This window comes from Pantherophis guttatus, chromosome 12 (assembly GCF_059756535.1).
Source record: "Pantherophis guttatus breed Tessera chromosome 12, ASM5975653v1, whole genome shotgun sequence".
NCBI lineage: Eukaryota > Metazoa > Chordata > Lepidosauria > Squamata > Colubridae > Pantherophis > Pantherophis guttatus.
The window spans coordinates 7431584-7445032 of NC_142074.1; the positions used below are offsets into that span (position 1 = coordinate 7431584).

Sequence of the window (13449 nt, forward strand, 5' to 3'; positions counted from 1 at the left end):
TGTTTTTTTTTCTATATAACAAACAGCATTCCAGATCATTTAAATAATTTCATCTTTAATTCTGCATAAGAATATACAGGTAGTCATCGACTTAACAACCATAATTGAGCCCCAAATATCTGTTGTTAAGTGAGATATTCATTAAGTGAGTTTTGCCCCATTTTATCACCTTTTTGCCACAGTGAATCACTGCAATTGTTAAGTTAGTAACATGGTTGTTAAGTGAATCTGGCTTCCCCAGTGACTCTGCTTGCAGAAGGTCACAAAAAGGGATCACACGACCTTGGGACACAGCCATGGTCATAAGTATGAACCAGTTACCAAGCACCTGAGTTTTGATCACACGATCATGGGGATCCTTCAAAGGTCGTAACTGTGAAAAACAGTCATGTCACTTTTTTCAGTGCTGTTGTAACTTTGAACGGTCACTAAATGAACTGTTGTAAATCGAGGACTACCTGTAGTCTGCTTCTCTAGAAACTTGTTCTGAATTGTGAAAGGGAGCTGATCCAATCAAAGGGCTTGGTCCTTTTCAAGGACCAAGGGGAGGATGTCATAACCTCCCGTTGTCCTTGAAGCAGCTGTGGCTTTTGAGATTCCTTCTCAAATCTCCATGGAGAAACAAAGTCTAGCATGGCTACTGATGAGCAAGAGAGAGATCTTATCAGCAGCTTGAATCGTGCTCAAGGCTGTGCCACGAGGGTGTGCATAATCATTGTGGTTTGAGACTCTCTGGAATTAGAGGATTCTTACAAGGTGCATCACCACCACCACAATCATAAGCTAGTGCTTCTCATTTGCCAGCACTAGAAGTAAAAGTACAGTTTTTTAAAATTAGCCCTTGGCCACAATGATGCCACAATGATGTAAGTGGCATAACAGTGTCCTCATCACAGGGCCATTGCTTCAGTGCCTTGAATACCTAAGCCCACACCTTCCTTTCTCAACGGTGATCAGATTCTCCTCCCCACCACCAATGTTCAACATTTTACTGTAATGTGGGCCACAAGGCTTAGTCCTGCTTGGTTTACAAGTTTGCACTTCTACTTAGCTGTTTTTTCACAGTATAAAACATTAGTTTTAGTCTCAGTTTTATTTTCTTCTCAAAATTGTAATCTAATTGTTTTGCTTCCTTATCTTTGTCTAGTAAGCATCCCTCCCTGCCTCCCTGTTCCTACAGACCTGGCCCTAGTAATGTATACCAGTGGCTCCACAGGGAGGCCAAAAGGGGTCATGATGGTCCATAAAAACCTGATAGCTGGAATGACTGGACAGTGTGAGCGAATTCCTGGCCTGGGGTAAGCAATTCCGGCCATTAAATATATGCATTTGTTTATAATTCATTTTTTTCCCCGCTAACAGGGCAGGTGGGCTGAGAATAGAGAGTACGCAGCAGGTGACATGCACTCAATCTCAATCATCCAAGTCATGGTCGTCCCAAAGCTGCTTTTTCCAAAAGGCAACTGGGCTTTCTTAGTTTTTCCTTTGGAAAAAGCACCTTTGGGATAGCAGGTGAGAGTCCAACAGTTAGAAACCCATTCCCTGCTGGATCTTCCCATATGTGTGCAACCTTCTCCAGCTACGAGTGTTCGTGTCCTGTAAACAGAATGAAGATGCAGAGATTGAGTTGGCCCAATTCTTTTATCATCCTTCCTTGATGCTTGGCAGTGACGGCAATTTATGTTAAGAGATTAAATCAGGGATGGATATTGCCATGTTCCCAAGAACCTGTTCAACCTATTATTAATGCCAGCAACCCTCCCTTTCCCATTGGTTTGGTGCGATAATGTCACAAACATTGGTGTTCCATGCAAGGTCTTAAGGTATCATTGCCAAATCTTTTGTTATTTTTGACCAACTTGCATAATTTTGGGGAAATGGGCTTGGATTGTGGTTAGGACACAATAACATCTGGTACTAGGAGGATTATGTGTTACTGGATTAAGGTCTTGTGATCATAACTGCAATAACCTTAGCATTGAGTTCAAATCTCAGCAGGCTCAAGGTTGACTCAGCCTTCCATCCTTTCGAGGTAGGTAAAATGAGGACCGGATTGTGGGGGCAATAAGCTGACTTTGTATAAAAAAGAACACCGCTTAGGGGGCCCCCGAAAGCCCTACTAAGCAGATATATACAAAAGTATGAAGGCTATTGCTTAACACATTGTAAGCCGCCCTGAGTCTCCGGAGAAGGGCGGCATATAAATCGAACCAATAAATAAATAAATTGAGGGCTCCTTGGTGCTCTCTCTTGCTTGTTTTCTTGCGGATGTTTCATTACCCAAACTAGGTAACATTATCTGTGCTGTGATGTTACTTAGTTTGGGTAATGAAATGTCTTCAACGAAACAACCGAACTCAGAGAGCACCAAGGACCATTCATTTCAACCCTGAGCCACAAATATTCTCCTTTATTGGAGCATTGGCATTGATCCATGTTGCCATCTAGCTCTTTCTTCCCTATACACACAACTGCTATATCCTGCCCAGCCCACGCAAGAAACCTGACGGTGCTCATTAATGCTATGAAGAATGCTACTCAGCGTGTTCAGAACTTAATCAATGACCTGTACCTTAGACATTAGTCTTTCACCTGCTTTGGAGACATAGTTTATTCTCCTCTTGGTAATTTGCTTCCCGAAGAGAGTTTTTTCCACTACTTGAGCAATAAAAACAATAAGGTTAATCTTTATATAGGGGTAAAGATAAGTCTTCCTGTGTTTTTGCTGCTACAAGTCAAGCAGAAATATGCAGTTACACTGCTCAAGGAGTGGAACAAACTCTTCAAAGCTGTATTCTACTTTTATTGTTTGATTCAAGCAAATCCATGATGGCCTTTCAAGCTTTACTAGGCCCATTAACTATCCAAAAGTCAAGCAAAGAAAGCACTGATGCTCTTGACTGCTAGAACTTGGAGGCTGGAGCAAATTAGTACGTTTGTGTTTGTGCACAACTTATTCCTGGATTGCTTACTAACTTCAACTCTTTGAGCATTGTACAGAATTGTTTAAAGTATGATCTATAGAAGCTTCAAAGCTCAACACAAAATAAAATGAGCATTAGGGATGATAATGAATCATAATAAAGGTAGTTGTCAACGTACAACCATGATTCAGCCTAAAATTTCTGTTGCTAAGTGAGATATTTGTTAAGTGAATTTTGCCCCGTTTTACGACATTTCTTGCCACACTTGTTAAATGAATAATTGCAGTTGTTAAGTTAGTAACACGGTTCATGTCATAAATATGTCATATAACATGTCATAAATAGGAGTCAATTGCCAACCATCTGAATTTTGATCACGGGGATGCTGCAATGGTTGTGTGAAAAACAGTCATAAGTCACTTTTTCAGTGCTGTTGTAACTTTGAACAGTCACTAAACAAATGGTTGTAAGTCAAGGACTGCCTGTATAGTAAAGTATAGCAGTAGAATAGTGTGGGATTTTAACACATCAAAATATCAATGTATTTCTAGTATCTGGGAGGCAAAAAGACTGCAGGATAAGCACTAAGCAAACCTCTCCCAAGAGGCTGTTCTACAGACTGGAGGCCCTCACTCCAGGCCTGACCCTATTCCGGCTTGAATTACATAAATTGTATGTAGAAGATAACATTTCTGTTACACTAGTAACTAAAAATGGTAAGTATAAAGTCTATTAAAGCAGGGTTCTCCAATCGGGGGGTTGAGATCCTTACCTCTGGAGGCCACCCAATTTAGCTGAAGTTGCATTTTGACTGAGTCAATCCAAGACGATGTTTTATCAACCTGAATATACATTAGACCAGGGGTCTCCAACCTTGGCAACTTTACAACTTATGGACTTCAATTCCCAGAATTCCTCAGCCAGAATTCCTCAGCCTCAACCAGGCTGCCTGAGGAATTCTGGGAGTTGAAGTCCACAAATCATAAAGTTGCCAAGGTTGGAGACCCCTGCATTAGACTACAAGGATTCAGTTGTCCCTGGTTAAGAGACAAAAACCCAAACCATGTTCTGTGTTTATTTAGACCAAGATAACCTGACTGATAACCTGACTGTCATATTGAAACAATTTACATTTTCTCCCTTAGACCCAATGACACATATATTGGCTACTTGCCTTTGGCTCATGTATTAGAACTGACAGCAGAAATTTCCTGCATTACTTATGGCTGCAGGATTGGATATTCCTCACCACTTACCCTGTCAGATCAGGTAAGCCAATGGATGGAGCTGCTTTGTAAATGGTTTAGGAGGAAAAGTGTTCAATCAATGCCAAACATTGGATAGAAATTCATTTTTTATTTGTTTATCAAATTTTTATGCCACCTATCTCCCCAACAAGGTGACTCCGGGCAGCTTAAAAGTTGTAAAACAAGTAAAAGGTTATTAAAATATTAAAACATTAAAAACTGCACAGATTAATATATTATTGAATAACCTTAGAGCGAGAAGTAGCCTTAAACTTGCCACTACAATAATCTGAGTCAAAGTGATGTGCACAGATAAGGACATCTTAAAACTCTATCCCTGAAAGATTTCTAATTTTCTCGATTGCAAGTTTTAAGTTTTCTCATCTGCTTTAGAATCTGATCAGCTCTTTGATCCTCAAGCAGTGAAATATGATGAATACTCTACCTTTCATTCCTTTGGCTTATTATTTCAATTTGCAAAATTCAGTAGTCCTAAGTACCTTTTTATAGTTTTATTCTTCTGTGAAAATAATTGAAATTAAAATTGGGTTCTTGTTCCCCCCTCTTCTTTCAGTCCAGCAAAATTAAAAAGGGAAGCAAAGGAGACTGCACTGTTCTGAAGCCCACTTTGATGGCAGCTGTGCCAGTAAGTATCAATAAGGATGAGATTTTGTGTGAAATTTTGTGAATTCCATGCTGTAACTTTATTAAAAATGGCTTAAATGTTAAACTTTAAACAGTACAGTAACTTATTTTCCCCAACAGGTTTATATAGACCACCCATCTTAGAGCCACAAGTCAAAAAAACCCCAAGCCCTACATCTTGGATCTTTTAATACCTAATTTCAAAATTTTATTAGTTTCTTAAAATATAATATAGTATATATTATTATATAAAAATAAAAAAGTTGAATTTTTATGCTATTGCCTATTCTACTCCACAGAAAAGAGTCGGAAGTCAACACTTTTTCCTTGCTTGCCATTAGTTTTTGTATTTTTGTATTTTATATTATATTTTGAGAAACTAATAAAATTTTGAAATTTGGGATCTTATAAAACCAATTGCAGGTGTGCATATATCTACAGTTTCTTTGCTTGAAATAGTCATCAATGCTCATGTTTCATAATACACATTTTGAAAATCTGTCTTCCTTTCTGTCCACCTTCCCTCGTCAAACCATGTTAAGCAAATCCAATAGTTAAATAAAATGCAACTGGCTGCAAAAAAATTAATTTGTTGATATGTGTGTATGTTTGTTTGTGTGTGTGTGTGAGAGAGAGAAATCTAGCATATAATTTGGCAAAACAACAGTTGTTTAGAACATTTGAGAACATCTCTGTTTTGTCCTGAAATCCCCAGACTTTTGACTCATTCGATAGATTCCTGTGACACTTTTGCTCACATGGATTTTTTTTTAAAAAATTATCGTTTTCTAAAACAGCTTTTATTTGTATAATTAAATAGAAAAGAAACAAGCAATATCAAGGGTTCTCATACATGTACATAAAGTTTCATGCAATGGTTTCAAGAACAATGACCATACTACATTATAATCATCCATACGTAATCTATATGTAACATTGGCATAAGTTGGGAGTAGCGTCAGATCTTCATTCCGCTGAGTAAATGTGGCCACAGATTTATTTTTTTATTCTGACAGCTCTTCATTGAAATGGGTCAAAAGGAGAAGGGGCTCAATATTTCCATTGCTTTCCACTGAATGCCTACGCAAATAACCCCCAGCTAAAATTGACCGCCAATAGATTAGCCTGATTACATATTAAGGGTTATACAACTAAGGAAATAGCTGGCTGTTTAAAATAAATGAATTGCTCCTTCCTGTTATCCTTGCTCACAGATCTCGGCTGGTATAAACCAGTTCAGGAATAAAATTTTTCTTAGCTGTTTCCTTTAAATTGTTTGTAGGAAATCATGGATCGAATTTATAAGAACGTTATGAGTAAAGTTCAGGAGATGAACTATTTTCAGAAAACTTTGTTCAAGATAGGATATGACTATAAATTGGAACAAATAAAAAGAGGTTATGATGCACCTCTCTGCAACTTGTAAGTATAGTTGATGTATTTTAATATTTGTTTGCAGATATAATTGGCTATTAAATTTGAGTAAAAAAAAAAAAAAAAGACCACTAGTTAAACCGGATTGGACAGACTCTTTGTCTAAATCCTAGCCTTCCCTGCAGGTGTACATTCATTCATCATGGAAATCAGTGGTTCTTAAGTGTAGGTTATTAAACTGCTTTTTAAATTGCTGCGGTGAGATCATTTATCTTGGGGGGTCTTTCTAAGGTAACCTTTGCCAGACTGCTGTTGTTAATATATTGAGCACCAGGTCCCAGAATTCCTGGCCATTCAGGCAATTACCATGCCAGGTGGAGATTCTGAAAGTTGCAGTCCAGGTTATCTGGAGTTTATTTTTGAATCTTGCCATACAACTAACCCTTGGGTTAATGTAGAATATTGTATCCTATAAAAATTTCCTGAACTTCCAGGGAACCTCTGATGAATATGTTCAGATCTCCCTTTTTTTGTACATAATCAGATATGAACTAGGCTTCTTTGATTTGAAGGATAGCCATATCTATCATTTTTGGGGCCAATGATTTCAATGAGTCTATTGCAACTTCAACTGAACCTAGAACCCACACATTGAAAACCAGGTTCTTGTTCACTTCTGAACAGAGCAGAAAGCCAATCAGATCTATAACATTGGACTGAATCCACAGCAGGTGGATCAATGGGTGTGTCTGGGAGGGGACCATAGAGAGTCATGTATCTGCTATTTATAAATCTTCTTAATGTGCTCTTTCATTATGTCATTGTGGGATTCTTTTCTTTTAAGACTGCTGTTTAAAAAGGTGAAGGCCCTGTTGGGAGGAAATGTACGTATGATGCTTTCCGGAGGGGCTCCTCTCTCATCTCAAACACAGAGATTCATGAACATCTGCTTCTGCTGCCCTGTTGGCCAAGGTTACGGCCTGACAGAAACCTGTGGAGCAGGCACCATTACTGAAGGTAAGGATTTGTGGTTAGCTTCTTTCATTGTAAAGGTGTTTTGCGTGAAGCCCTTGAGAAACAGCCTGCAGTGCTGTCTTTACTCTAGTTTGCAATTACATTAAAAGAACTTAAAAAGCATTTGTATAGAAGAGTAGGCAAAGCTGGTGGGTTGGTGGGTGGAGTTAAGCATGTCATCAACATAGAGTAGTTACATTGCCAAAAACAGTCCAAGTTGAATTCCGTTGACCCTTATCTGGCGCCGATTCAGATTTAGAACTTTAGTTGACTATATTCCTGTGTATAGGCTTGAGGGATAAATTTTCTGAACTGCAACTTAATGTATGATTCTGTTCTCTTGTGCCTGACATTAATGTAGCTGCAGAAGATCAGGACCATACATTAAGTTGCAGTTCAAGATGTATTGCTCAAGCCTATACACAATAATCTAAGTTTTAATACTAAATTGATGCCAAATAAAGGTCAGCAGAGTTCAAGAGAAATTGGACTATTTGTGGCCGCATAATAACTCTTAAGTTGATGACATGCTTAATTCCACCCTCAGCTCTCCCTGCTCTTCTCTTACAGTTTGATTCTTATCTCATTCCTTGTTTCCTGATGTTTTCTATCTAGTAACTGACTACAGTACTGGAAGAGTTGGAGCTCCTCTTATCTGCTGTGAGATTAAGCTCAGAGATTGGCAAGAAGGTGAGAAAATCCCATTATTCTAATATACTTTAATCTGTTTCCATGCTGAAATAGGAGTCTGTATCATGCCCTTGACAAAGTAGATAAATATGTGCTTGTTGGAAAGTTATTCCATCTCTAGTTTTTTCTCAAGAAGACTTTTGACCCATCTCCAGCTATTTCTCTTTTTTTGGGGTAGGAAAAACAGCCCCATCTGGGAAACCTGATTATTTTTGGTCCAGGATGTCCCAATTCCGAAACTCTTTTCCCCTTGTGGTGCGCTTATGGGACAAATCATACCCCATAGAAAATCATTAACCTTTTAAATCTGTTGGCTTAAGAGGCCAATGGCTGTTGATACATTTTACTTGTATTGGTTAAACCAGTGCATTCCAATATTGGCAACTTTAAGATGTGTGGACTTCAACTCCCAGAATTCCCCAACCAGCATTGGAAGTCTGGAAGTTGAAATCCACACATCTTAAAAGTTGTCAGTGTTGAAAAACTCTTGTTAATCTTATCTGTTAGGTGAATCCATTTCCTAATAAATTGCATAAATTTGCTGAGAGAAGCAGTGATCCTATATTTGCTTGACTCTGGGAAAAAGCCCACTAAATTTAGCAGGATTACCTCTGAATAAGTTAGAGTTGTTTGTGTCCCATACGTACCTATATAAATTAGATAAACTTTGGGATTCTTAAGACTTGTGGGCTTCAACTCCCACACTGGCTACAGAATTCTGGGAGTTGAAGTCCACAAATCTTAAGAATCCTAAGGTTGGACGCCCCCATTTTAGATTCAAAGCTTTTTTTGTTCCCAGAGTTTGTGATCCTAGTTGGACCTAATGCATCAGTACATTTTACTGCCCATATTAATTTAGTGACCTAACATAATTAATCAACATGATCCTGCCATTCTTTCTTGATGACCATTTCGATTTGATTTAAAGGAATTGTTGTAGCCACCAATTTATTCTTTCTTTCTGCTTTTTTCAGGAGGCTACACAACAAGAGACTTGCCACACCCGAGGGGAGAGATTATAATTGGAGGGCCCAATGTCTCTATGGGATACTTCAGAAATGATGAGAAAACAGCCGAAGATTTCATTGTCGATGACAAAGGCCAGCGATGGTTCTGTACTGGAGATATTGGAGAATTTCATTCTGACGGGTGCCTCCAAATCATAGGTGGGCACAATATTTTGGTTTGCTCACAAAGAAACCTGCCCCTGTTTTTCTATGAGTGAGCTCTTTCAAGCATATACTGTACATTGAACAGCCATATAAAACAGTTGCCTTTTTTTTATAATAGTCTTCACTTTTTCTAACTACATTTTAAAATTTTGGTTCTGGCAGTTGCAAAGGTAGAAGATTTTATCTCAGCAATTGGTTTTGCATGAAAACTGGCATCGTTGTGTCTAAAATAGAATGTCTGGAGGATGCCGACTTTCCCCTTCGGTCTCTGGCTCCACTGAGGGTTCCTTCTGAGGAAAGGAGGAGGATGGTCTCTCAAATCCCAAATTGTGTGTGATTGTTTCCCCAGATCGTAAAAAAGACTTGGTGAAGTTGCAAGCTGGAGAATACGTGTCTCTTGGCAAAGTTGAGGCAGCCTTGAAAAACTGCCCCCTGATTGACAATATTTGTGCATATGCGAAAAGGTGAGTTTACATATATATGATCTTTCATACAATTTCATGGGATTTTTTTTTTTTTTTAAACTTACATCGAGCAGGTTGGAAAGTGAGAATCTTGTGCTCCACTTTCCAAAATCATTGCTCCCTCCAGCAGGATTCAAATTGCTGGAACTAGCTAGGCCCATTCCAGCAGGTGTGACATACATAACTCAGTGCTTCCCAACCTCAGCAGCTGAGGAATTCTGGGAGTTGAAGTTCATGTACTGTATCTTAAAGTTGCATGTGTTGGGAAGCATTAGGTGCTATAAGGTACCCAAGAGAAGGTTGCAGGGAGCTGCTCTTCCAGTTTCCAGCGCCTCTGTGTGTGTGAAGACCAGCTGGCCGGCACGCATGTGCGCACTGGAACCTGGAAGAACAATGGGCAACAGCTGGCATGCCTGGAGAGATGGTGCTGCGTGCTACTTCTGGCATATGTGCCATAGGTTCGCCATCGTGGCCCTATATCTTGAGTGAGGGAGCTGACCAGCATTCTGTACCTCAGTAAATCAGCCATAGTAAAGGATGCTTGGCATTTCATTCAGAAACCCTTTGAGGGTCGCAGGTATATGCCCACATTGCTGAAATCATTCTAGATCTAAATATTCATACACTATATAAGTACAACAGTATTCTTTTGGTTTCTTCTCACCTTTTAGCTATTATCTATCTATATACACATACACACATGATTGACAAGTAACCATAGAGAAGTACTGGCCAGATGGGCCAGAGGTCCGACCCAGCAAGGCATTCTTAGGTTCTTATGATCTAAATATACATAGCTGGAGCAACCTTTCTCACTTCTGTTTTTATTCTGAAGGAAATAGATTGAAATAATGTTCAGGTCTCTGGGAACCTCTGGATAAAAGTTACATCTACAGCTAGCATGTGAAGTTCAACAAGTATTTCCCCCCCCCAACACAATTTCTCACAGAACCCCAGTTGAAAAAGGCTGGGCTAGAGTAATTTTCAGGGTAAAACATTTTGCTTAGTCAAGGGTCCCTAAAAACTAAATAGTGTTTTCTTGTGTTTCGATCTAGCAACCAGTCTTACGTTATCAGTTTTGTGGTTCCCAATCAGAAGAAACTAATGGCACTTGCTGAACAGAGGGGTATGTCTGATAGCTGGGTCAACATCTGTAACAATCCTGTCATGGAATCGGAAGTTCTGAAAGAGATTAAGAACATGGCTAACAAAAGTAAGCAAACGAAGCTGTTTCTCCGAACCGTAGAGTGGTTACAACTCATAATCTTATCTGCAGCAGATACTCCGCTCAAGTATCATTCAGTATCTTACTAATGATAGGAGAAAGTGTTCAGAGCTTTTGCAAGCCACTTCCCTGTTACTGCATTTTTTTTTTTTCAATTTCTCCAAGAGTGTCTGGAAGGCAAGAGGAATTGTCAAAAAGGTGGCTGCAGGCACATGATCCAAGTCCCATTCTGGGTAGGTTTTGATCACGTGGTCCTAGGCATTATTCCAAGAGTCCCGTCCCACTCTTTTTCCCTTCAAAAGTGGGGGAAGGTTCAGTGGAATCATGGATATCTTGAGGAAACTGAGATTGCATTCCCATGAGCAGTAGCATCATGTCAGTACACCCTTATGTGAAAGCCTCCCATACATATGTCACAGAATAAGTACCAAGTCATGTCAGTGGTCAGAAATTTACAATTCAACTACCCAGACTACTTTCTCATCCTTTTCAAAATTCCAGCCTACGGATTGCATTTTTTGCTTCCCTACAATGGAAACCTAGAAATCAGTCAGTATTTATTTAGCCCACTTCAGTTTTATTTATTTATTTATTTATTGGTTAGATTTATATGCCGTCCTTTCTCCGGAGACTCAGGGCGGCTTACAATGCGTTAAGCAATAGCCTTCATACTTTTATATATACCTGTTTAGTAGGGCTTTCGCCTCCCCCTAAGTGGTGTTCTTTTTTATACAAAGTCAGCTTATTGCCCCCATAATCCGGGTCCTCATTTTACCTACCTCGAAAGGATGGAAGGCTGAGTCAACCTTGAGCCTGGTGAGATTTGCACTTGCAGTAATTGCAGGCAGCTGGTGCTACTTAACAGCACTTTAGTCTGCTGCGCCACCAAGGTTCTTTTTTTGCAGTTGTTCATGCACGGGTCCTCCCTATTAAGTCTCATCTTACTGCAGTTTACTTTCCTTTAAGGCACATGAAAATGTTGATTAATTTTGTTAATTAATACAAGCATTTTTGTACACTATGTTGAGCCAAGAACTATATGGTTAGATTAGAAGTGCTGGATGTGAAAGATAGCTGTATTATAATCTGTGTTGTCTGGAAAAGCAGGCAATTTAAAAATTGCAAACCAAGTGGAATTGATGTTGGGAAGTACCCAGTCTGGGAGGAAGGATCAAGCACAGAGCTAGTTTAGAGTCACTCCACAACAGTAAAACCAATCCTCTCTCAATTCCTTGGAGCCTTAGCTAATCGTTCCCAAGAAAAGGCTGCCAGACTGGGGAGATTCCTGTATTATAGGCAAAACATAATGAAATGGTAAGCTTGAACTTTGCACATGTAGCCTGGTTGTTCATGCCTGACAAATGACTCATAATTCTAATTCCAAACATTTAGCTAGTTACTCTTTCAAGGGGACAATAAGGCGATGGTTCTTGCTACACATAATTTATAAGAGGGATAAAGTTATGAACCTATATGCAATTTCCAACCACCTCGCCTTTTGCACTGCTGCTGTTGCCAAAACTGACTGTGTGGAGCCTTGCTGCTTTGATGTAGGAGATCCATAAAAACTCAATGAGAAGCCCTAAAATAGATTCAGCTAGGGGTGAAATGCTCTGAAGTCTGCTACCACTTTGCTTCGCTACCGGTTTGTGCCAAATGTGCGCTTTGTGTGGAGGCCCACAGCAGCCGCTACCACGCAGCGCTGAAAAAGGAGGTTTAAGAAGCCTTTTCTAGGGTAAATAGAACAGCGAGGGGGTGGGAACAGCTGTGCCACGCAATTTAGATTTTATATCCTGCTTTCTAGCAAATATAAATTGCGTAGCACAGCTGATTGTCGGAAATACCGGTTCGTTTGAACCGGTAGCATTTTTTTTACTACCGGTTCGCCCAAACCAGTAGCTTTTATTACTACCGGTTCAGGAGAACCAGTTTGAACCGGTAGCATTTCACCCCTGGATTCAGTATAATTTTAGGAACAAAGCAAGTCTCCTCCAGTTCCCAAAATGAAGAGGAAAAAGAAACAGGGTTAATGCACAAGATCACGGCTCTTACTTAGCACATCGGTCCCTGTTGCTACAGCATTCCATTCCCTTAGAAAGCAGGACAGGCCCTTTTTGGATGCCCAGGATGTACGGCCTGTGCAAAGATGTGGCCCATCCTGCTTTGTATGGAATCATATGCCGTAGCATATTGTTATTCGACCTTAGAATTCCCTCACTGGCTGGGAATTTAGGGAGTTGAAGTCCAGACAACTTAAGAGTAGCTAAGGCTGGGAAACGCTGCCGTATCATCTGGGCCTAACAAGCTATGTACTGTAGCATCATTTAGCGAGCTAGCCGAGCTTCATATGTAACCTCTGTATAAACTCTGGTACTGTGGAAGAAAAGGAAATAAGAGTATCATAAAACATCAAATGTTGTTCAATAATGCAAAAATAGATTTTGACAATTTTAAACCTCCCTTCTCTCCTCAAGTATTAAGGAAACATTGGCCACGTACTGAGGATTTAAAGACACGCAACGAGTACTTAAGAGTAGATTCAGGGAAGTATTTTCAGATAGAAAATGATCTTAAAGGCCCTGTGAAGCTGCATTTGTTATTGTCCTGCCATCTGCTGGCCATGGGGAAGAATGCACTCAAGAAAAGACAGAGCGTAAGGTATCTTATTAAGAAAGACAGTTCATTTAGTGACTG

The 13449-nt window shown here is 39.6% G+C and overlaps 1 protein-coding gene across 14 annotated transcripts in view; it reads left to right on the plus strand.

Moving 5' to 3' along the window:
- The window catches only part of ACSL4 (acyl-CoA synthetase long chain family member 4), a 58709-nt gene that overhangs the window by 40245 nt on the left and 5015 nt on the right, over positions 1–13449 (plus strand). For all 14 annotated transcript variants that reach the window (XM_034435046.3, XM_060692066.2, XM_034435048.3 and 11 more), the window contains 9 exons: positions 1148–1298; positions 4070–4193; positions 4746–4817; positions 6099–6238; positions 7035–7207; positions 7820–7894; positions 8869–9060; positions 9416–9530; positions 10586–10743. In XM_034435046.3, the coding sequence (XP_034290937.1) occupies positions 1148–1298; positions 4070–4193; positions 4746–4817; positions 6099–6238; positions 7035–7207; positions 7820–7894; positions 8869–9060; positions 9416–9530; positions 10586–10743 (1200 nt within the window). The remainder of the gene's footprint in view (positions 1–1147; positions 1299–4069; positions 4194–4745; positions 4818–6098; positions 6239–7034; positions 7208–7819; positions 7895–8868; positions 9061–9415; positions 9531–10585; positions 10744–13449) is intronic.